Source organism: Hetaerina americana, unplaced genomic scaffold (assembly GCF_022747635.1).
Source record: "Hetaerina americana unplaced genomic scaffold, ioHetAmer1.1.p SCAF_5, whole genome shotgun sequence".
Lineage (NCBI taxonomy): Eukaryota > Metazoa > Arthropoda > Insecta > Odonata > Calopterygidae > Hetaerina > Hetaerina americana.
This window is the reverse complement of record NW_027287095.1, coordinates 33,237,894-33,262,791: the sequence shown is the minus strand read 5'-3', so window position 1 is coordinate 33,262,791 and position 24,898 is coordinate 33,237,894. Positions and strand designations below refer to the sequence as shown.

The 24,898-nt window shown below is 36.1% G+C and overlaps 2 protein-coding genes across 2 annotated transcripts in view; one reads left to right on the top strand and one right to left on the bottom strand.

Annotated features, from left to right (window-relative positions):
• Positions 1-16,658, top strand: part of l(2)34Fc (lethal (2) 34Fc) — a 31,142-nt gene extending 14,484 nt beyond the window's left edge. The window contains exons 3-6 of the mRNA XM_071592874.1: positions 4,615-4,739; positions 10,157-10,248; positions 11,673-11,742; positions 16,490-16,658. Of these exons, the coding sequence (XP_071448975.1) occupies positions 4,615-4,739; positions 10,157-10,248; positions 11,673-11,742; positions 16,490-16,495 (293 nt within the window). The 3' untranslated portion in view covers positions 16,496-16,658. The remainder of the gene's footprint in view (positions 1-4,614; positions 4,740-10,156; positions 10,249-11,672; positions 11,743-16,489) is intronic.
• TfIIS (RNA polymerase II elongation factor) lies at positions 16,609-24,776 on the bottom strand. The gene is made up of 6 exons (XM_071592872.1): positions 24,602-24,776; positions 24,239-24,416; positions 22,636-22,932; positions 19,958-20,166; positions 17,920-18,066; positions 16,609-17,724 (listed from the first exon to the last, which is right to left on the bottom strand). The coding sequence occupies exons 1-6, from the start codon at positions 24,668-24,670 to the stop codon at positions 17,644-17,646; spliced, it is 981 nt and encodes a 326-aa protein (XP_071448973.1). The 5' UTR covers positions 24,671-24,776; the 3' UTR covers positions 16,609-17,643.
• Positions 24,777-24,898: the final 122 nt, after the last annotated feature.

Genomic DNA, 24,898 nt, shown 5'->3' with positions numbered 1-24,898 from the left:
AATTGCATCAAAGTGAGTTATGTCTACGTTTGTGTACATGCTTTCCTTGTTTACTATTATTAATTTCTAGTGCGCATCAAGAATAAGGGATGACCATAAAGATGCTATATATAATATATATTTTTTTAAGGTAATCTACCGGTCAAGGTAGGTTTTTGGATGGACACAACTACCAAATATTTCATTACTCCTAACAAAACACAAAATCCCGCATCCTACTCTACATCAGGTACCCCTCTTCATCTCTTGAGTACTTCCTTCCTCCCTTCATCCCGTCCAACATCCCTATCCTATTTATTTCCTTTCCTCGTTTGCCTAACATTCTCTATTACGGTATCCAACATCCCACTGCCGATCAATACGCCCCTCATCCATTTTTCCTGCCTCCTTATGATATCTACCAGCAATCTCCTCTTCTCACCCATCATACCTAGCACTTCCTCGTTTGTTTTCTTCTCTGTCCATTTCACCTTCTCCATTCTTCTCCACACCCATATTTCAAAAGCCTCCAATCTACGTCTATCCTCTTACTTCAACGGCCACGTTTCCGCGCCGTACATAGCTACGCTCCATATCAAAGTTTTAACGAGTCTTTTCTTAATATCCTTCCTCAACGTCCCTGTCATCAACTCCCTCCTCCTTGTGAAAGCCTCCTGGCCTAGCGCAATTCTTCTCCTTGCGTCCCTACTACTTTGACCGTGTTGGTCCAAAATACTTCCGAGATACGTAAACTGTTCTACCTGCTCTAGTTTTTGCCCTACTATTGTAATGTTTAGCTTAGCCTTTTTCCTTCTAAAAAATCGCATAACCTTTGTTTTAATAATATTGATTCTCATCCCATACCTGTCGCACTGAATTTCCAATTCACTCATCAATGCTTGCAGCCCCTTGGCTGATTGATAAACTAAAGCTTGGTCATCAGCAAACCTCACTGATTTCACGAATTCCCCGCCCACTTTCATTCCTACCTCCAGTTCTTCCCATGCCTCTTTGATCATTTCCTCTATATACAGGTTGAACAGCAACGGTGATAATGGGCAACCCTGCCTTACACCTCTTCCTTACACTGCCCATCCGGACTTCCCGTTCCCCACTCGCACCTGAGTAGTCTGAGACATGTACAGGATACGGATTAGCCTCCTTTCCCTCCAATCTATCCCTATTATCTTCAATACACTCATTAGTTTTTCCCAATTCACTCTATCAAACGCTTTTTCGAAATCTACGAAACAGGCAAATACTTCCCGGTTGTGTTCTATGTATCTCTCGATTAATAATCTCATTACTGCAATGGCATCACGCGTAGCTCTCCCCTTCCTAAACCCAAACTGATCATCCCCTAAGTAATCATTTGCCCTACTCTCTATCCTTTCGTTTACGATCCTGAGAACAACTTTAGCTGCGTGGGATATCCAACTTATTGTCCTATAGTCCTCACATGATGTAGCCTTTGCCTTTTGCGGAATATGATCTAAAACAGATCTCACGAAGTCTTCCGGCCAGATTCCTTCCTCATAAATAGTACGAATCAGCCCATACAGCCTCTTCCTCCCAAATTTTCCTAAACATTTCAATAGTTCAGCGGGAATGTCATCCACCCCCACGGCCTTATTTAGCTTCATCTCCCTTAATGCCCTTTCCATCTCATTGTCGAGTATGCCTGGGCCTAAGCTATCCTTCTCTACGTCATGTTCCTTTTCTATGTCTAACTTTGTTGGTCTAAGTTCTTTACTACATACTACAGTTCTTCTATAGTCGCACCGAAAGACTTCCGCGGTGATTTGCAGATGATTCCCTAGGTTTTTGGATCTCTCCCGCATTCGTCCAACTTTGGAGCAACTCAAAAACCTTGCAGTAATCTCAAGTGTAAACTTATTTTCCTACTCGATCGTATCCAGATCATATGCCAACAATACTGCCCTCTTTTAATGAATTTCAAAAAAGTCTTTAAATTTGATGCGCGGATGATAAAAAAATAATGATAAATAAAAACAATGCAATGACATAAATAAAGCAATGACAAAAATGATATGTAATGTAATCATAAAAAAATGGATGGTTCACTCCCAGGAAGATCTGGTCCCCGAAAAATCACACAGCTTGGGTGGAGCTGAGAGAGAGAGAGAGAGAGTGCCAGAAGGTAAGGGAGGGAACCCTGGCCCTCCAACGCTCTACGACTTCAACGTTATCAGTCCAACGCTCTGCCCCTGGACTACCGTGACCATTATACAAATGATACTTGTATGTCCCTAATAATAATAATGTATTAATATACGTTCATGGTGGCTTTCCAAGGCGTATGTACTTGAACTTCAAATTGGGAGTAATATATAGTAAAGTGGACACTTATAGGGTATACGGCAAGGACATTAGATCGAAAATAAAAATTTGTTTTGAGCAACTGTATGTAGCTGGTGATCCGTAGACAGATGTATTCATTTATTTTGATGTCATCCGAATTTATCTTTTAATGAGGTTATTCCGCGTATCCTGGGTTCACCAGGCTCTTCCGGGGTCAGAAAGGCACCATTGTAACAGTCACTGAGCTTTAAACTTGCCGCTGTTTTTCCCCCAAAAAAATAAGAAGAGCGAAGGGAAACTGATAATGTAATCTAGAAATAGATCAATTTCCGAGAGCAGCAATTGCACGCCCTGAAGCGTGATTTCACGCGACACGCTTCCTAAGTAATAGTAAATTAGATAGGTGGCGAATGTCTGATACCGTACCAACAGAATACTGGTACTCAGAATACTGAATAATATTTTGATAGGAGTCCCATTTGAAAACTTATAATGCTACTTCTGATGACTCTGCAGTATAAAAATGCGAGGTTCATCTTATATTGATGACATCACTCATTTTCCGAAGTAGATATATACTTAATATTCAAACGGAAATGTCCACCTCTAGGGCCTATTTCGTTTCGAACGACAACTCACCAACTGAAAGTGATAGCACGAAAAGCTCACAGTCTTCCAACTCATAGTCAGTTTTAATCATTAGAACCCGAGCATTAACTTTAGTTTTGAGGGTAGTATTTAAATCCCTTGCTTCGCCATTCTCTCATCTATGTATTGCGTATTTATGTTTTCTCGTTCGGTATTTTTACCGTCAGAGAAATGTTACACCATGAAGCCTGACAAGAATTTTTAATACGAGCGGTATGTACGATACGTTTGCTCCTAGCACGTACAATCAGGGTAAACTGAACAGGATGAATCGACTGAAGCACGAGATGGAAGTATAGTAACTAGTATCTCCTTCTTTTATGATAAGACGGGGTGGTTCGTAATGAAACTATTTCGCGATAATCACTCACGCATTCTATCGCACACCCCAAAATTGTCCACACTCTTTTAAGTTGGCGACGAAAAGAAAAGTCATCACGCGATAATAATCCTAATACGAAGATGATTTTTTTCACAATACGATCCGATGCTTGGGGAACCTATTTCGCTGAATAAGGAGTCTATTATGTATTCAATTGCTTTCTTCCTATCCGTTTAGCACACACGTAAGGCCAAGTTGCCCCATATGACGAGAGTTCATAAACTTTGCCTTAAATCCAACGACATAGATATTTGCATTCTGATGAAAGCAGATGCTTCCTTTCTGAGAGATGTTGGTACGGCTGACAGCTCAAGTAACTCGGCAATCATGTGAAGAGAAGCCATATTATATCCAGTAATTCATTCACTTAACACTCGCTAAGTAACAATCCACGAACGAGGTGATTATTATTTAGTTTCATAGCGCTAACGGCACTTGTAGTTAACAGTCGGAGATATCATTCAATTAAGAGAATATTAATCTTAATAAAATCATTCCATTATCAGAATAATATTCCTCTTTGTTTTAAATTGCCATTATTAGCACACAGACAATTATTAATAATATGCTAAAGAAATTTGGCTGCATCCCTAATCCACCTGGACTTAACGGGTCTAACATTCAAGAATACACATTCCACTTTCAACTTCAAATTTGTTTGGCTGGTGGTCAAAATCGCGATAAAGTTAACCTAGGTGGGGATAACCGCGTACTTTATCAGTAGGCTCGAAAGTGAAAAACAAGACGAAGTTCAAAATATTGTAAACGTGAACCATTTGGAGGAGAAGTTGATAACGTTCGTTACGAAAAGTGAGGGAGAGGAATCCCCGGGGAGAATAGCTTCGAAGTGAAAAGACAACGTGTCATACATATTTTTTTACTAAGAAATAAACGTACAATTTTTTAAACAAAATTTTATCCAGATACAATCCTGAGCCTCGCACAACTCATTTCCATCCAACTCATAAATGTTCATCAAGGCCTGATTATTTTATAGGTATCTAAGCTAAATTTTCTCCCAACTGAAAAATATCTCAGTATTCTAAAGTCTGGGAAGAAGGTTCATTTGACGATTCGTCATAATTAATGCTTTTAAATGATAACACCCTGAAATTTCCTATTATCCTGGCATGGATTCAATAATTGGGTTATGTTTCAGGGACACCGGAATTTTAACATTCTGAATTACTGGTTGTCAGTAACTACTTATATTTTTATGATGCATTTCGTCAAGCAATGCTAGCAAGTCAGCGGCCATATATTAATTGCTCTTTCTTTTTCAGTTCTGCTAACCGGAAGGGACAACTTCAAAGGATTCTTCGTCCAAGGTCGTGTTGGCAACAAGGCTGTCGGACACTTCGACGTGGCTCCTGGATCGAAGCTGGTCAATTGCCAAGAGTCAGTCGGGGTAAGCAGGACATAATTTTCAGGACGATTTTTTGAAGATAATTTTAGGCTTTTATTCATACCGATCCGGATTGGTGCATATTGGGCGCAAGGAAAAAATACTGACTTCTCCCAACTGGTGAAAAACAGGCGAAGCACCGCGCTTTGTGTTACCTATTGACTATCGCGCCCACAGGAATGGTTAGCGTACCTGTCGCAATAACACTTTTGGGAACCCTCGGAGGCGTTGACAAGAAAATTTGATTGACTAATAATTTTTCATGGGGACGAGTAATGAATTAATCTGGGACGATAAGATGAATTTTAATCACGAAGGGTGACTGCTTCAAAAACAAGACATGGCACGCAGTTACGTGTACGCGGCCAGGAGTGATGGATGCAATTTGGAGATTCTGACAATCTATTCCTGGTACTGTTCAACTATTTTTTCATGGTATATTTTAAAGCTAGTTTTGATACGTTTGTAATTAATTAATTACGATTCTCTTGAGCATTTTTTGATTCACTTCGCTAAAATAATAATCTCTAAAATAATAAGTTTCAATTCTAAAACGTACATCAGCAAGACAAAATATCAGCAGATAAATAATATATATGTATACATAAAGAATTTCACAAATTGGAATAATGGAATAGACAAAGGCATGGAATTCTTTAAAACGTGCTCAAGGGAAAAATTCAAATTTGGAGGAATACTAGCTGCATATGTATTTTGAAAAATAATGACTGCTTCGGGAGAGAAATAATCGAAGTGATTTTACAGGACACAATAAACGAAAAAAAATCAACATTCCATGCGCATTCAGATTGCTTTTACAACTGGCGCATGCAGAAAAAAATCTTATCTTTACAGAAGAATACCACAACTTCATTAAATGAAATCATTAATATGGATAATATTTCAGCAACTATTTAAAATTATAATTCACCCGTAAGGTATAGAATTATGTCTAAGAATTTAGTAAAAATTTTAAGCGGGATGGAATTAAGAAGTGGGTTGTGAGCAAACTCCAAAATAATAACTATTCTTGATAATAACTTAAAAGCCGTAGTAAATCTCACCTAGTTATATAAAACCTACGCTCTCTCAGGAGATTTGAAAAAGAAGTAACTCATACTCGGGAAAAACATTTAAGATAAAATTATAGGGAACATATACAAAATTTAAGGTAGTAGTAGGCTACGTAAAATTTGAAAGTAAAAAATAAAAATAATGTCCAAAATACATTTGCGAAAAATACTATTACTGAAATACTTCCCTTGGTGGGCAGGGAATATTTACTGTATTTACTAGGAAAACATTTAATTAGCAATCACTTAGGAGAAAGATTTATTAGTGAAAATTATTACACTACAGGGAAATTAAACCAGCAATACCCGTGAACTGGCTACCAAGTTGAGGCTGGTAAATCGGCATTCAAAAATGTTTGAACAGGTGTCGTAAAACGGAATCATTAATTGAATCTTATCTCTTCCTTAGATTATAGCGTAAAAATGGCACGTGCCAATGGCAATCAAGAAACTATATCGTTATATCGTCTTCCTGACCAATCAATTGTTTATACAATTGATTCCCCACGTCCTTGAGCAGCGAAGCGGGAAAAAAATATTTCAAGATACAAGGGCAGTATCGCAATTTGAGCACGTGTAGACGATATTGAAGCCTTTCCAGCGGAAGAGTACAGATTTCTCAGGTATGGGAAGGATGGATAGGAAGCAATAAATCAATTTCCTGCGCACGTATAGCCTTTGCTGACTGTACGCTCCTAAGGTTATTTTATATTTTTAAAACAATAAACCACGTCGTATCGGCGGTCATAGGAAAAATAATGCTAATGCGACGAATGTGGGATTCCTGATTGATCATTACGCTGGGATGGAAAAGTATTTAGTGAAGTGTCTAGTCGGCTAGCACAGAAGAGGGAGGTAAATATCCTGGACAATGGGCTGTAGCAGTTGGTGTTCCATCGATTTTACAGGCAGGGAATGGGGGAAAGAGAACTTTTAAGAATTTAATGAGATTTTTCTTCGATATTTACTTAAATGATGATAGAGGATTAGTACAATTTCAATTTTAAAATTGTTCACATTTGTCAAAGCACTAGCGATGGATGGATCAGCACCTACCCATAGTGCTATCCCTGACATTAGGGAACTAAGACAGATGTCCTTCTGTTCCTATAGGTGAGTAAAAACCTGAGAGTGGACAAAAGAACATGACAGGTATGAACCAAGGAAAAAAGAACATATCCTACAAATTTTAATAACCAATAAAAAATTTAATTTTCCATGGGGATCGAGATGGTGCGGGGGCTAACGTACTGGCTTCCCACCCAGAGGGCCCGGGTTCAAATCCCGGCGGTGTTGAATATTTTTCAGACTATCTCGATCCCTACTTGAGGTGCTTTGTGGAGGGCACTTTGAGTGAGTACGCCGTCCGTCGGATGGGACGCTAAGCTGTGGACCCCTTGGCGCCTTTCGTAAAGAGTAGGCTAATGCCGACGCCGGGTTTCTCTCCACCCTTCATCCTTTCCTGTCCATCCCCTATGGCGCAAATGACCTCAGCTGTCAGTCGCCTCCCCTAAATACTACTACGAATACCATAGTATATTACCAACAGAGAATGCATTACTAGCCAGTTTTAAGAATATCTGAAATTAATTTCTCAAAGTTGCAAGTCATGGTCTATACAAACAGTATATGCAATTAAGACTTAGTAGTAGTAGACTTGAGGGGAGGTGACTGACAGCTGAGGTCATTTGTGCCATTAAGCCTACTCTTAATGAAAGGCACCAACAATGGACGGTGTACTCACTCAAATTGCTCTCCAGAAAACACCTCAAAGAGGAATCGAGATACCAATGAAAAAGACCTGCCATCTCCAGGATTCGAACCCAGGTCCTCTGGGTGGGAAGCCAGTATGCTAGCCCCCGAACCATCCTAATCCCCAGCAATTAAGACTTTCTAAACACATCACATCCTGTGATACGTGGGCAAATGATACCAGGTGCAGTACACTTCATGTTATTATAAGACTGCTTGGTAAAACTAAAATGACTTATTCTAAGAAACTGCAGGAAATGCCAAATCAATTACTTATGGCAAAGTCACCACCATGTGTGAAATTTCAGGGTGCAAACACAATTTCCCTGGATCCGAGTTGGAAGCTGAATCCTACAACTTCCAACCAATTTCCTTAGCCGGTTATCCTACATTTGAGGGTAATTTCATATACTGAATATTATAACAGGGTAAGAGGATAAGCTTAGCTAGATATTGAGGGATCCCATTTTGAATCTAGGCCTATGCATATAATTTTTGTACGTTGAAATTGCTCATTTTATTTTCAAGAATTTGTAAGGAGGCTTCAAGCACCTGATTATACAGGGATTCCCTTTTCATTTTTTTGTTTATACTTTAAAATTTTCGATAAAAAATTCTACTTCTATAGTAAAATCAAAAAGAGATTGTGGGAGATGCTGTGACAGTAACTTTTAGTATAATCATCTGCACACTGTAACACTTTTAGTGTATCAATCATTTGCCTCGACTGGGATTCGAATTCAGATCCCTTGATGTCTGGCCAAGTGCTTTTGCCAGTTAAGCTACTGAGGCATCCTCTTACATTCCAAAATTTTGAGGGCATTAAAGTAGCAAGATGTTATGACGAAATACCGTTCATACAATATCCCAAGTATTTGTAGTTGTGCGAAGCACCACAGTCCACTAGGTTAAAGGCAACTTTAAACAAAATGGTGTTTAACCTTTGAAAAATTCCTAGAAACTGCAGGAGATGCCTCCACTAAGAGGGATCCAGGTTTGAATGCCAGTCAAGGCGAAGGATTTTTACAATCTATTGTTGCCTTATATTGACCATTGCCAAAATCTTTCTCCTCTTAAGCATTAAATTAATAAGGTAGTTAGGTATTCAATTGTTCCCGGCTCAACTTTGTGGAAGTTCATGTTCATTCAATGAAGAACACAGTTTAATGGAATGAATTTGCAATTTTCCAGAAAAGTACCACCACAGACCACATCATCCCCTTCAACTTCCTCCACACATATCGCACAAGCTTCCCACTTTTCATTTCCTGCTAAACAGACTATTGGCCATTCCTCTTTCCAAAAATAATTTTGTTCAAGAACTCAAAACGATTAAAGATTTAGCAATGAAAAATGGCTACAAAGAAAATTTAATTGAAAAAATTCTACAAAGAAAACGTCCCATTAAAGCAAACAATCTTTTGTTCAAACCAGTTAATGTAGAGGAAATAGGTTACAAATGGTGTAAACTCCCTTGTTTTGGATTGATTTCACAAAAGATAGCCAACCTTTTTCCTAGGGAAAAATTTCTAATAGCTTTTTACAATACGAATAACTTAAAATCATGCTTGAATGCTACGAAAGACAAAGTAGGAAAACAAAATAAAAGTGGCAATTATAAGATAACTTGTAAGGACTGTAGTGCTATATACATAGGCCAAACAGGGAGATCATTAAAAAAACGGGCGGAGGAGCATAAATGCTGTTTTAGAAATTGTGACCTGAAGCAATCTCACTTCGCCAAGCATCTATGGGAAGAAAATCATGGGAGTGATTTCAACTCGGAACTCATGCACCAGATGGAAAAAGGAATGAGGATGGACAAGTGGGAAGAGCTGGAAATCAGGAAGAATTTAAAAACAGGTCATTTGGTTAACGATTTATTGTTTGAATACCTGTCCCCAATTCCTGGAAGTAACCCTTTCCTTCACAGAAAGACCCAGCAAACCCCCCCCCCCCCCCCCCCCACTGTGAACCCACCAATCACCTTTCCTGATGCTAAACACCCCTCTCCCCCTTCCCATCAATGCCGATTGCAACCCCACTTTTTTCCCCTCCTTCTCCCCCACCCCTCCTCATGAATGGTATATAAATGGACCGCGACTTGATTAATTTGTACCCGATGATGATGCCTCAGCATTGAAACTAGTTGTACGTAAATATAGAACAGTGGAAATATACATTGTGTTCTTCATTTAATGAAGATAGTAAGGTCTTTTTCATAATTCGAATTCACATAATTCGACCTTATTTCCATACATGAAATTGATGATGTCACTAATAATTTCCCCTAATCTGACTCATAAGTTTTTGACTGAGGAGGAAGTTGCTGATTGAATTATTCACTTGAACCTGAGTGACCTATTTACTTTTTATGCTATTGGTGGAGTCAATATCATCCATTCTAATTTATTCATAATCAATGGGTTCTTTTTATCATAAAAATTAATCTTAATATGACTTTTCTTCTCTTTATTCAATATTCATTATGACAAATCTTTGAAAACTTCCTGATATAACTCTAGATCGCAAGATTAACCTGATCTGGATGTATCTGTATCAGATACAATGATGATTAACATTTACTTTTTACAGAATGCAATCACTCACATCAACAACAGTTATAAGTCGTCTATTACATTGACCTGGAATGCACCCAAAGGACTTAATGAAAAAGTAATATTTTGGTAAGTATTTCTTATTCAATAAGGTACAATTTATAAGAGTTTCAATGACTTATCATCTATTTTGAAACAGAGGACCCATATTGGCTTCCTTATTCCATTAATTCCTGGCTAACCCAAGTTAGCATGTCCAAACACCAAACCTATATGCAGTGGGACGCTAGGCATTACACAAGGAAATCAAATCATTTGTCCAAAACCTACAAGCATGTGTCCTGCTCATGACTTCACAGATTTATGGCACACTTCCTGTGCTTATATAAAAATTTCAAGCTTCCCTGTGAGTCTAGCATCTTACATGATGTCGAGATCTTTATTTAACTTTAGAAGCATAATCACATTATAGTGTGCCCAGGGTAAAAGATGGACACCCATTTTGCTAGCTAGCTATCTTTTTGCACAACATGCCAGGAATACATTGAAAACTCACCATGCCTCTAGTAGATTACCACATCCATGAGGGACATAAACTCTAAAACAGCAAAACCTCATTAAATAGTGAGAAAGGTCATTTGAATCAGTTCCAAATTAATTAACCCTGGCTATAATAGACAAGTCTAGAATGCAATGATAGGAAATAGTAATTATATATGTAATTTCAATGGCATAAGAAAGGATCAGCAGTAAAAGATCCTCCACAAGCTCAAATATGTATTTGCCTAATGAGAGTTGATTTTGAGAACATAATAGGTGTCTGACTCTTGTAGTAAATTTTCCTATTTTTCATCTATTGTACCCATCTCTCTTTCCACACTCATGACTTTCTTTAAAACCTGCGGATACTACTTTCTTGTTGTACCAGTAAATTCTTCTAAATTACATTTCCTCGACAGTCTTCCCTATTTTATCCTCGTGAATCAGACAGTACATTTCATTAGTACTAGATAATGATCTGAATCAGTATCTGCTCCTGGGAAACTGTGTATTAATCACATTGTTTCTTTACTGCTATAATTGGTTTAAGTGGATGCTCAGTTGATTATAATAAAGTTGTGAACTTTATGGCTACATAATGTCATTACTGTTTGAGATTGGTTAAAATTAATAACCCTTTGGCCCATTGATATGATTTGTGTCTGGAGTACTGAAGCTGCCTTTACAACCACAATGAGACAATAAATATTTACTGAATTCATATTTTATGCTAAGGTACCCAGAAAAAATATCAAAGAACATATATTATAATGAGACCATGATACTGGACTTAAGTGAGCACATAGTATTTTGTATGCATGGCTGTCAGCTAGTAATTCTGAACGAGAAATAAAGTGAACTGAATCACATTATTTCAGCTTATCAAAAAAATACCAATTCATGCCAAGGAATATGCTAGAGAAGTAAAAATTTATGTACACAGAATGCCACATTAAAATGGTTCTAAAATATTTTTATTTAAATGAAAGTAACCTAATATTTTTTTCCAACAGGTTCACTGTCGTTAAGGAGGGCCATTTATACTGGGTTGCCGACAAATCTGATGTTTTGACTGTTGCAGAGGTAAGTAAAAGTTACACACAAGTGAGTATACTTGCAAGATTCCTACTATAGTATTAGAAACTTCTGCTTCAAAATGGCAATTTTGGAACAAGAGGTTGTTGCTCTGACCAATTTACGCAAATTTTATCCCAGCAAGATTTCAATGTGTTGGAAAATTTTGACGGCATGGTCATCTCAGAAATCACTTTTTAAGAAACATGCCAATAAATTCCATTACTTTAGACTTTTTCATATCAAGTTAGAGGAAGAAATCTGGTCATTATGGGTGAAAATCTCCACTACTGCTTCTAGAAGCAATAATATAAGAGAAAAAACAAGAGCAATTTTCTTCCAACACACAAATTCTCAATTAATCATTATTAACATTTGATTTTTTATGCTACAATTAATATGTTTGATTTAATTACCTAACATTTCTTAAATATTTAAGCGAAGATTATCCTGCTTTTCCATTCCATTGTTTGGTTGATTAGAAGATTTTTTATAATGTTTCCCAAGAGATTTTAAATTCATAACTCATGCCACAGAACACTACATTTATTGTCAAGGAAAACATCTATCATATTTCATTACCATTCAGCATCTAATTTACCTTACTGATACCCAAAATCATTCTTTTCCTGGAGGAATGGTAAAGCGCAAAGTAATTTGTCCTCAAAGAGCTAACAGCAATGTTCTCCAGAATATAAATCCTGAATGTATATTATATGCAATGTATACATTTCATCTCATTACTAAGAGTTTATACCATCCAAATGCCCATCAAATGTAACATTGCAAGAACTTTTAACGTGGTATCCCAAGCAATGTAACTTCATATCACCTAATCAATCCAAGTGGAGCCTGAGAAGCAAAATGTTCACAACCACTCTAACAAATCAAAACTTGTGACTTTATTAATTTCAGATTTTCGTCTAATTTAGCCCAGATAGACAGTTGGTCTCACAAAGCCTTTTTTGTGGTTGGCTTAAAGAGGAGTGGTCATATAAACATTCTTAAAATGCATCAGTACAAACTTTCTACAATCAGTTGCCAATCGAATAGGAAATTGATAAAAAAGATCAAATATTTCTGTGATTTTGATACTTACTGTTGAGTTTGAGTTAAATGAGTGGGAGAAGGCAGGAAATAGATGAACATAAAACAAGAAATAGCAGAGAAAATAAATTTCAATCCTCACACATACAGTAGCAACTTAAGCCTCAAAAGTGTGTCTTCAACTGCTGTGCCATATAAACGTGTTGGAAGCTGAAGCATGTATAACGAATGTATGAAAAAAACTTTTAAAAGAGAATTAAGACTAAGATAAAAATAATAAACAAAGTATAATAATGGATATTCACCATATATACATGACATTAAAATATAATTGTCCACACTACACAATTCTTAGGCATTAACTGAAAGAAGTCAGCATTTTAAATACTAACGAAGTACACAGTCGTTTCTTCTAACAAAAACTAATGTACGAGGGCCAATGTATCTTGGGATGCCAATTGCAATTTAGGACATTTCATTTGAAGCTAGAAGAATTTATGAAATGAAAATTCAATGTGCTATGCTGCCAATAAGAGTAGTAATATGAATTCAGTAATAAACCTCGCAAGTCAAGCTGGGATAAGAGCTTTACAAGACAAATAGATGTCACCTTGAGTGTTGCTCATCGGGGATGTTCTACCCCTCTAATGACAAAATAGCCAACTAAACTTAGAACTGATTATTTTTGAAACTTATGCTTTAATAAATTTATGCTAATCACCTCTGTGTAACCCGAGGTCACTGGGCTGATGTTCGTAAGGCACTTGGTCATCATGCTATTTGGGTCACCAGAAGAAATGCTGATGATATCACAAAGATGAAAATTTGGAATCTTGTTTTTTTCCGCAGACATAATGTAAACCTTTGATGGTTCAGACAGCAATTTTTCAAAACTCATCTTCTTAACATCAGTGAAACCTTATTAAATGAGGGAAAATGTTGAATATTTAAAAAGTTTTATCTATGCATAAGTTAAAATCTGTCATAATATATTTAACTTTAAATTGCCTGCCAGGCAGACATTTATTTTCAAGGTGGAAATAGGAATAATACTCATGTCTCTAGTCCACTAGTGATCAAGAATCAGCTAACACTGCTGATTTTTCTTTTACTTAAGAAACTAAATAAATTCCTTTATTATGTATAGTAAATTCAATTAATCAATACCAGCCAGCCAGAGAGAACTTTACCAGGCGATAAATTATTTTTGATACTCATAAGACATTTAAGAATGTTATTAAAATCTCAAAAGTACAACTTGCCTTAGCAAGTAATAATGATAACATTTAAAAATACAGCAGTACCACTGAAAACCATAGTGGCAAACAATTCAAATTGTTCATGGCTTTCTATTGGCATGACAGTTTTTCCAAAAATGGAAGAAAGCAGTCTTGATCCCAAGAGCCGGGTAACAAAAGGCTCAACCATAGCATACCCCGAATGGATTTTTTCATGAAATAGCCCATTTACAAAATGCAATTACATAATAAATTACAAGCCATGATCAGTTAAAAAAAAACAAAATATTCAATTACACTTTAATGAGCATTTCAAGACAGTGTAACTGCATTGTAATGAGTACAGTCTAGGGAGACATGATGGAACACGAGTATATACAGGCACTGTCTTTAGTTCACATTATTTAAAAAACCATGGCTATTGTAAGGCCCTCTTAGTACTGTTGCTGATGATTAGTATTTTCAAAAAATTGAGAACCACTGTAATCTCTTGTAGTCCGAATAAATATGATGGTATTTTTGTATAATGCTATAAAACATTTCATAAAGTCGTAACTTCGAATTATTTCTATTCTATGAACATTTACTACACACAATTCTTCTGGCTTTTCAATTGCCATACGTTTTTGGCCTGCTCTTGAACTATTTTTTGTAGATCTGCCTATAAGGTTGCCACAAGCAGAAAAGCTAAGACATCAAGTAAAAAAAATTTAACTTGAAGGCAAAATCCACAGTTCTTTGCTTCATAAGGTCTCCACTTCAGCAACACAAGTTTTTACATCAGAAAACCCCTGAAACTAGTAACTTATAAATGAAGAAAATGACATGAATGGAAAGATAAATTAGGTGTTCGACATGATAGGATAAGATAATGTATTTTGAAGAGATTCACAGGCAGCCAGAAAAATGGATTGAAGAGATATTGAACGATAATGGATGTTGACGAGTGCAGCAAAATGGAGATCTTAGATAAAAAGAGGAAAAGAATACCCACTTTGGATGGCATGAATAGACTTCTACAGATAATTATTATATAATGAACAAATTCAAGAACCTGGAGGCTGAAGAGATTATTATATTGTACACTTAGAACTTTCATGGACATCGATGACTTATCTGTGCATTTTAGCTTCATGGATGATGCATTTCTACAGAATACAGTAGATAATAAAAATGCCGAGTAGAGGTTAGATTAAGTGCGAAAAGTGTTGCCCCAAGAGTAATTGAAGTAAATTGCATGGATTGAGCGGAATCAACAGAATGATGATATCCTGTTTTAGAAAAATGCTAAGCTGCAAGTGCTGCAAAGGATTAAAGCAAGTTACTCTGGATTCCAGATACGCAGTAAGGGCTTTGACATCATACATTGCCCATATATCACACGCTTTCTTAGACTCTTCTTAATTTCTAGAATACTGAAAAATTTTATGCGTTCTCTACACCATTTAAGCAATGAATATATATATATATATATATATATATATATATATATATATATATATATATTATTGCTCTTCTAATATATATATATGTATTATTGAAGGAGAGCAATTACAGCATTGCACTTAAAAAGAGACTTGCCTTTGAGCATTATATTTCCTTTCTATTTTGATATTTCGCGACTAACATTTCGTGTTAAAGGAGGCATTGGCTTGATAACATGAAACTGCTTCAGATTATAATGAATAAAAAAAATTTCTTTGCATCATAGGTATTCAAATTATTTGACTTTGTGAAAAATTCACCTAAATGAAAAATATGATCTAAGGAAATCCTGTTTTATTTTAGAGACATTTGTGGTATGAAATTAATGTGACAATGGCACCTAGGCTATTATGAAATGGTAGAGTGAGAAGAGCAGAGAAACAAACAGACATAAAAGAAGCCTAGGACCAACAATCTTTGCTACAAGCCGCCAGAAGTGAAAATAATTTCACTTCACATTCAATTAATGATTTTTGGCTGCAGGGGCTAGTACACATTACATTAAATACTAACTACCACTATATAAAGGAAACTAAAACTTCTGCGTTGACACAGAAATTAACTAGAAAATTTCTCATTTAAGGTTGAGATCTAAGGGAAATGCAAGTCTGGCTACACACTCAATTGAAAAGTAATGGCATTCTCTCCGCATAATGAAAGTATTTACAAAGTATACAACTTTTACACAGTATATCAAGGATAATTTTAGACACAGAGGTTTTGTTTTACTGAGGTTATACCATATCAAGTTAATTATTGAAATAAGTTGATTTCATGATCGGAATTTAAATTTGGCATGCTCCTGTTGCCATTTCCAAAGAAATGATTAGACAATCCTGGTAACACTTGAAAAAAATAAGAACAGTATATGAAAACATCAATTTTGAAGTTAATAGGATTAAGGAAATCCCCATTACTTCCATATTCCTTGAAGAGTGAAACTATTATCTTACTACTACTACTAATTAGAGCTTCATTTGTTTCAGAATTAAATTGGAGATAGAAGAGACAGAAGAGGAGCAGCCATGTGGTGTTTTTTATTTTAAACTATTTAAAACTAAGTGCAATTCCACTAAGTATTTTATGAACTTTTATTACCCAAGTTGTAGTGCTACTGTGGTCTTGTCAATTTGAATAAAATACCTTTGTAAATTTTATTTCTTTTTTAATGTTGTACATCTGATCTATAAAAACTCTAGAGCATGTTCTTACTTAGCATTAAGACAAACTACTCTTAGCAGTACACCAATCAGTCATAGGTGACGCATCTCTACAAAAAAAATAACCTAGAGGTTAGTTTGATGCAAAGAAATAAGTGCATTGGTAACAGCAAGCTATGCTAACCAAATTTCAAGTGTCAAAAGGTATAGACAAAACTGGGCAGATAATGCTGAGTAGCAAAAAATGGAAGGGATTTTACACTCTTAGAGCATAGAATTAAACAATTTCAGCTTTGAAAACATCAAATCTCAACAACTACTCCTCACATAATTATTACTGTGTACGAACATTAAATACAAGTTACAGTATAACTCCATTAGTCAATAAATAACTGCAGGAGCATAGTTGCAGTTGGAAATTGCCACTCACGACCTGCAAACACACGCTTATCTGTTCATTTTGAAGATATTTTTTTTCATCACAATACGTGAAACTTTCCAAATAAAGTTGAGTCAAGGGTGTATCAGGCCAAAGTCAGCATGAAGTTAAAGCATCATGACATATTAATGAATCCTCAATAATGATGCAGCATCGTTGCATTCTCAACTATTTACACAAATGTAAACCAGCTCTTCACTTGCCAGTATATTCGCACCATTATTACGTGTCTATAAGACATAGATAACGAGATGATTTATTTTCACGTCATTTGAACTGCCTATACAAATTAAGCATACATATTAGTTCTGGTATGACTGAAATCTACGAATCACTTACGTTTTTATGCAATTTGATGCCGAGTAACTTTATCTGACTGTCACTTCAACACAATCAGGTCCTCAAAAGAGCGGTCAATCAACATTCAATTTGAAAAGTATGACATTACACAATAAGATGGTGATACAGAGGCTTATTCAAACATAAAAGCACTCCCCCAACATCTTTCTCCTCTAATAAATCTCTTCTCTGGCCAGTTCCATCAACAGAATTTCCACCTGTTGCCACATTCATTACAGAGCACAAATGTCGTCATAGGTTCATCAGCACTTCTTGTCTGCACCTGAAAGAGAAATAAAAACTTCTTTAAACTCATATCTTAATGAATATGATCCATAATAAAGGAGAAAATGTGATATTTAATTTATTCATCAGGATTTTCATATATTCATGCAAACTGGGCTTTGCTTCAAGTTTTTTAATAACCGACCTGAAATATGTGTCTAGGCAGATGGTTAAAAAAAATCACAGCACTAACCTGGTTGTAAGTGCAATTCCTCTTCTTACATTTGGCACATTTCAGGAGGGAGGTCTTTGTTCCTTGGACAGTAGCTAATTGGGCATCATCGATAGCCTCTTTCTTGAACTTTTCTCTCAAAGCTTTCATTTCATCACTTGCCATTTCCTTGAAGACAACAAAAACAAAACTAGGTCAACTGCCAGCCTGCACTGTCTCAATTTTCTAACCTTAAGTGAGAATTTTTAGGTGAAGGCCGGAGAGGCAATAGAGGATTTATTATGTTTCAATCCTCCATATATCAGCAAGTTTTTTATCAAATTTGAAAAAATGATGGCATATGAGGTGTTCATGGAAGTCCCTTGATAAACTCAGGAACACTTAACTACCAATGACACGTTCCTTGCTTCATGGTTTACAAAATTGAAACAGCACTTGAAAAAATTAGAAAGAAAATCATGGATTGTTCAAGAAATCTCAAGTTTTTGTTTTATATTTTCCCAGGTTTAAGGAATACAATGCAATATTATCAGAGTGATTCAACAAATTAACAAGTTTGTTATTTCAATCAACTGTGAAAATGAAGCCATGCAATGGATATTATAGCTGAAATTTTGCAGTCTAGTGAGAAATTAAGACTTAATAAAAGCAAACATTTTCCAAAACTACGATTGCCAACACTTGTATTTTCCAAGGTTTTACTAAACCACCCACATATCTTACACCTAAATAGTATTTACATAGCATAGTTTGAAGGTCTTGGTATGTATCAAAGGCTAACTCATCTAATGAAAGCATATCTTGAAATTTCATTTGGGTGCAAAAATGTCATACAATTTTTTCTAACTTTGGAGGACTCCAATGATCTTATTCTAAATTAAATTTCCAAAATAAAAAAATATTTCCACAGCATTTAATATTCATCCCCTAAGATTATAAATATCACCAAAGCCTGGAGTCAACTCCAGGTTTTTTTAGGATGAAATCGCTGGTTTCTTAGGACGTGGTTATTTACTTGATGTGTGCTTTATGGCACAATAGCTTGTTTCTACAATAAGAAATTTCCAAAGAAACTGCGGGAGATGCCACAACAGTAGCTTTTAACCGAGTCATCCCAGTCAAGGCGAATGATTTTTACACTCTGATATTGTTGCCTACAATAGGAGTATAAACAAAGTGCCTTTATATCATCATAAGCTTCTCATGCATCATAATTGGACATGTTTAATGGTTTTATTAATAATATTTTCCAGAAAAATTTACTTTCAACAAATTAGGGATAATAACTCCCGTTAATGACATTGAAAACAAAATCTTCCAGTGTTTTTTTGCTTTTCTTCAAATATCGATATTCATTTACGATTCCAGCTGATATATTTATCTATTTAGCCTTAGTCCGAAAACAGCAGTTTTTGGCCTTTACATTGGGCTATAAACAGTGTAAACAATGGAGACGATTACAAAACACCCCAGCCTTAGGTTGAAGAAAACCCACCGAGACGGGAATCGAACATGCAACCCTTGGATTGGCAGACTTTGACATTACCCAGCCGTCCCACAGGCCGGCAAATATGAAAAAACTACAAGTATTAATGTTTTTAACCACTATGACCTTTATTACACTGTATATTAAGCTCTGAGAAGGCATTGGATGCTGAATTTTAATTTATGCCAAATAAGCTGATTAAACTGCTACTGGGCCAAATGTTGATTAACTTTTGTCACTCATGACAATGATTTCAGAGGCTAGGGTCTGATCACAAAACGAAGACATCGGAAATCCATGGGAAAATTGAGGAAGAACAATTCAATTTTATTACTCTCAAATAATATTAAGCCCAGCACCATCAATTACTTCTGATTTAAACAACAGTTCAAATATTATACATACCTTCTCACTCTTAACACTAGTTATATAGTTCAATCAATAATAAGCAAAATTTGGGTGCAAATGTGAACCTGTTAAACAATTTTCTTTAGTTTTCGGTCATCACTGTTTTGCAAGCCACAAAAAAAGTATGTATGCACTGATGCTAAATGACAATGTATGATAACATACCTCAGCCGTCATGACAGCCAATCGTTGAGGAGCCAAAGCACCACAAAGGAAATTCAGCCGCAGAGATGGATTTTTGCTGTCTTTCAGGTTGGCAACTCTACTTCTAACTCTGTTCTTGTATTTCATGTCTGTGCCTCTTGTTTCGACAAAAATGCTCTCTTCTAACTCTTCTGCCAATTCGTCAGGATCATGACATCCTTCAGGGATATCTGCATTAAATAAAGGAATCACGGTTTAATTAGTTAATTATTGAAGAATGCCATGATCTGAGGAGCTTCTGTAAGTTAAAATTAGTGCAATAATATTATTTGGTAGTCTACTGTTTAAGGTAATTTTGGAATGGACACAGAATAACATTTTTTTGTACCTCCCAAAAGAGCACAACCTGGCACATGACATTACAAAAGACCCTTCCGCCATTCTGCTTCCTTTCTCTCTTTATTACTTTCAACATGCTTATCCTTTTCCTATTCCTTCATTGTGCGGAATACTGAGGACCTTGATAGAGGAGGGAACATCCTAATGTTCCCCCTCTACGAAGGTCCTCAGCATTCAATGGCCTACCAAAATCCTCTGCATCCATCTTTTCTGCCTCCTTTACATTCTCCTAAAAACTCTCTCTCCTACCCTACCATGCCTGGCACTTTTTATTCATCCATTTTATCTTTGCCATTCTTCTCCACACCCACATATAATAAGCCTTCAACCTACAGCTATCATTTTGCTTCGACAACCAAGCTTCTAAGCCGTAAAAAACCTGCTCCATAGTTAAGTTTTCACCAGTCATTTCTTAATCACCTCACCTGCCCTTATCATCCATCATCGATTCCCTCCAGGGAAAGCTTTTTTGCCTAGCGCATGTCTTCTTCTTACGTCCCTACTAATTCGACCATCTTGGTTCAAAACACTTAAAAAATAGGTAAACTGTTGCCCCTGCTCTGGATTTTGCCCTCCATTCATAAACACAACTTATGTCTTCCTCTTGCCCTAAAACAAAATAAAATTTGTTTTGCATGCATTAATCTTCATTCCATATCTATCACACTTTCTATCCCTTCACCCACCACATTCCAAACCACCATCATCACTATCTAGAGTTTTTTACAGGTACACTCTCAATCACGTTTAATGAAGATCATATACACTCTACTTCCTCCTCCCTATGACTCCTTGCCAGCATGTACACCTGGACTAACACTAGATTGATAAGTTGCTCTTATTTCCAGTAATAATACTATAATTCACATCTTCTACATTCGCTATCCTTCTACCCAGTTTCCTATTCAGTACTACGGACAGCCCATGTTAACTCACCACTACTATGCTATATTTTTACCCTGTAAATATCACTCCATTTATCCCTGCTATCTTTCCATTTCACTTCGTACGAGGCTATCATGCCTCCATGTATTCTCTCCCTCTCTTAATTATTTTGGTCCACATTTAAATCCCTAATTTAATGGTGGTCTTTCTATCCTCTTTTCTTTTCTGGTGTCATGGAAGTGCAGGAAAGTTGTGTGATGATGACTGAGGTCTTGCCTCCTCTGCTGCTTGGAAAGATACCCGGCCCCATAGCCTAGTCAGTAGCAACTTAACACTGCTCATTTTCATTTCAGATTCTATCATCGTTTTGTGAAAATATTTACCCTATGGTAACTGTAGCTGTGAACATACTACGTATGTTTGCATGGTAGGCTGTTGAGAACATACCTTTTCTTTCTACAAGTAGCATGCTATGGAAAAACTTTCTCTGTTCTACTCTCATTCCTTTCCATTGGAAGAAGTGTGCTATTCCCTGTCCATTAGTTAGTCATACTTTTTCCTCAATTTCTTGAGATAAGAATCTCATTTTCTAAAACATCACAGCTTAAAATCCCTCACACTATACCCATTGTGAATGCATCATTGTTTACATTACCTGCCATAGAGTGGCCGACACATTTCCTAAAATTCTGATAAATCTTATTTGCATCAACTTCCAACTATACTTAAAATTTAATTTCGCCAAAAGTATAAGAGTAAAATTTTTGGTGAACTAAATGTGAACCTAGACTAATTTATTTTCATTTAAAATCAATTTGTAATCAGGAAAGATTACAAGGCCATGATGACCCGATTCCCACACTTTTTTCCACATGTGACAAGTATGCTTTCAAGGAGTTAATCGCAGCAAGTGTTAATAATTGAGGTGGTTTCCCATTTGACTCCTTAATATTATTTTTAACAAGACACAATCACTCAAATGGGTTTCCCACTGGAGTCAGATGCCTCACTGAGGAACAAATTGTGTGTGGACCACCTTTCATCTACTCACTACTACCTTGACCATGGGTGACACTATTAGGATCAATGATCATTGGTCCTGTTGGAAAATCTCTAGAGGTCAAGAGAATGTGCAAACCCATCCACAACATCCAAGGGTGAAGTCCAAAGGGGTAGGACTTCTTTGTAACCAAGTGAAAATGAAATAAATTGGAAGAAATACTGATCTGAAAATGACGATGTTTGTTGTCTATGCCTTATATTCCCATTGGAGTTGCCATCCAATGACTCATAAGTGAAACAAGTCATTGGGATGCTGGCTGACTGACCAAAGATTCAGGTTTTCTTTTGGAATATCACTTCTTCGATGACAATAGAGAGACATTTAAGAGAGCAGTAATAAATTGACTCCTTACCTCCATCTCCACGAATGGCATTTGATAAAAGTTCTCGACACTTCAGTCTTACAGCATCTCTAGTATTTGATGGGGCAGGAGGAAAGGATGTTGTCCCAGAGCCTGAATTCTTATTGGCCGCCTTCTCTTTCTTTTCTCCATCACTAGAAATAACAGATCCAGAACCAGCTGCACTATCGGAGGATTTCTCCTGGTTGCTGCTGCTGGTACGTTTCTTCTCCTCCTTTGTTTTTGAATTTCCTCCAGCAGATGCACCAGAATTGCTTGAGTCTTTGGCACTGTTCCCGGTGTTTGATCCTATTATGCATAGTTTGTTTAATAGTGACATAATTACATATTAAGTAAATAAAGAAACAACTTGCAAAGAGAAATAGAGCGAGAGAGGCAACTTTGATAAGGTAATAAGTACTCGTCACTACATTAGGGCACAAAAGAGATAAAAGAAATAAAGATCTGATTTCAAATAGGTCAACGCTGATATTATTTGTATTCAAATTGGATTTTAAAAGCAAAAAGACAGTAGGAATGGGGTTCAGCATTGTATGACTAACAAAGAACATCTTAAAGCTGACATCCTCTGACAAAAATTATTGAGCACAACATAATAAAAGCACCTCAGTAAGCATTTGTCCTGCATTAACTTATTCTGTGCACTTAGTAACTCATAAACTATCATTAACATTAAATCTTTATGAATACACCACAGGCAGATCATATACTGTGCATGAGAAAATACTGAAATGTGAGAGAATAATGTTTGAAGAAAAAATTAGATAAGATGCACTAGAAATCAATATTAAGGTAGATAATGGCATATGTAGAGATCTCGTCAAATTTACAATGACGAGGTGATGAGCAAACGTGAATCACTATCACTAAGTTTTAAAACTCCGTCATCATTTGAAATAATGGTAAACATTGAAATAAATAAATCTTTCTCGTTTTGTTTCATTTTACATACCTAATTACCGTTATCAAAGATGAGGTAAATGAACATGTTATTCAATGAAATGCATTCAACATTGAATTGTTACGAAATAATTCTTTAAAAGTTTACAAATATACCGTTACAAATATTCTTTCTTGCAACAAATACTTATATTAGTGACGAATAGTGAACATCTATGTGAAAATAACCTCTTATTCTCCCATTTAATGGTGATTTAATTCTTCTATCAACTCTTGCATACCTAGGCAATAATGTAATTTCAGTCTTTCCTACCATGCCAAGTTCTGGCAAAATTATGCTCACATACAAATACATAAGAAATAGGCAAATCGAACGAAACAGCAGTTAACCACACAGGAAAAAGTTACGGCAAGGTAATAACATTTTTTTTAAAACAAATTATTAAAATATTGAACACGATCTCCAAAAAACTTATAAGGACACCTTTGAATCGAGAGAATACATTGCCAAGCTCTGAAGGCATTCAGTAATCAAATTCTTAATAATAAACAATACAAATTCGGTTATATCACCGATTAAACTTTGAAAAAGGGGGATTCATAATCTAAGACAGTGGGAACTAGAGTTTTCTTGTGACAGAACTATCATTAATGAAATTATTTTCCCTCTTTTATTCTGCATCACAAAACCTACCAGAAATAAATTTTTTCCAGTTCTTAATTAGTTTCTTCGAGAGGGCAATCACTTCGTCGTCAGACGATGATTTTCTTATAGCATTCACCGTCATACCGATCCTGGTTTTGGTTAACACGTCGAGATTCACCGGTAATTTCTGCAAGGCCTTCAGCAGATCGAGAGCCTGCTCTTGACCCTGATGTTTACATACAAAAAAAGTACCGCATCTTCATTACCTCAATGAATAAAACATGATGTCGCAAATATATTTACAATATATTTTCAAAAGCTTCCATTCACAACGTGGAAAAACAAAGCTTGTAACAAGAAATTATATTTCACATGTTCACAACAAACACAAATTTAGCAAAATACACCCACGGATCCATCCCCGGATGATATTTTATTCAACTTTTTCTGAATTTTCATAACTTCTTCTTCCACAGTCATTTTGACGGAGTTGATCCAGCGTTTTCAGAGTCCAGAATTTTCTGTATATAGTTTTTTTTAAAGCGCCAAAGAACAGAAAGCACTCCTCGCAATGGTCCAAAACCGTTGGTGGTAGAGTGCATTCGACCAATCGAAACGCCACGCTCAGGTCAGAATCGATCATATCGAAAGTATAAATGAAAAGAATGCATACCATAGGCTCAACGAATGAAAAACCCTTTGATGTAC

What these genes read in the sequence shown, in the direction of transcription:
- TfIIS (XM_071592872.1), bottom strand. Translation starts at nt 24,670, where the DNA reads ATGACTGTGGAAGAAGAAGTTATGAAAATTCAGAAAAAGTTGAATAAA. An exon ending in TGGCTGTCATGACGGCTGAG is followed by an intron (nt 18,067 to 19,957) that starts GTATGTTATCAT and finishes GTTGTCTTCAAG; the next exon opens with GAAATGGCAAGTGATGAAAT. An exon ending in GGAATTGCACTTACAACCAG is followed by an intron (nt 17,725 to 17,919) that starts GTTAGTGCTGTG and finishes TTTCTCTTTCAG; the next exon opens with GTGCAGACAAGAAGTGCTGA.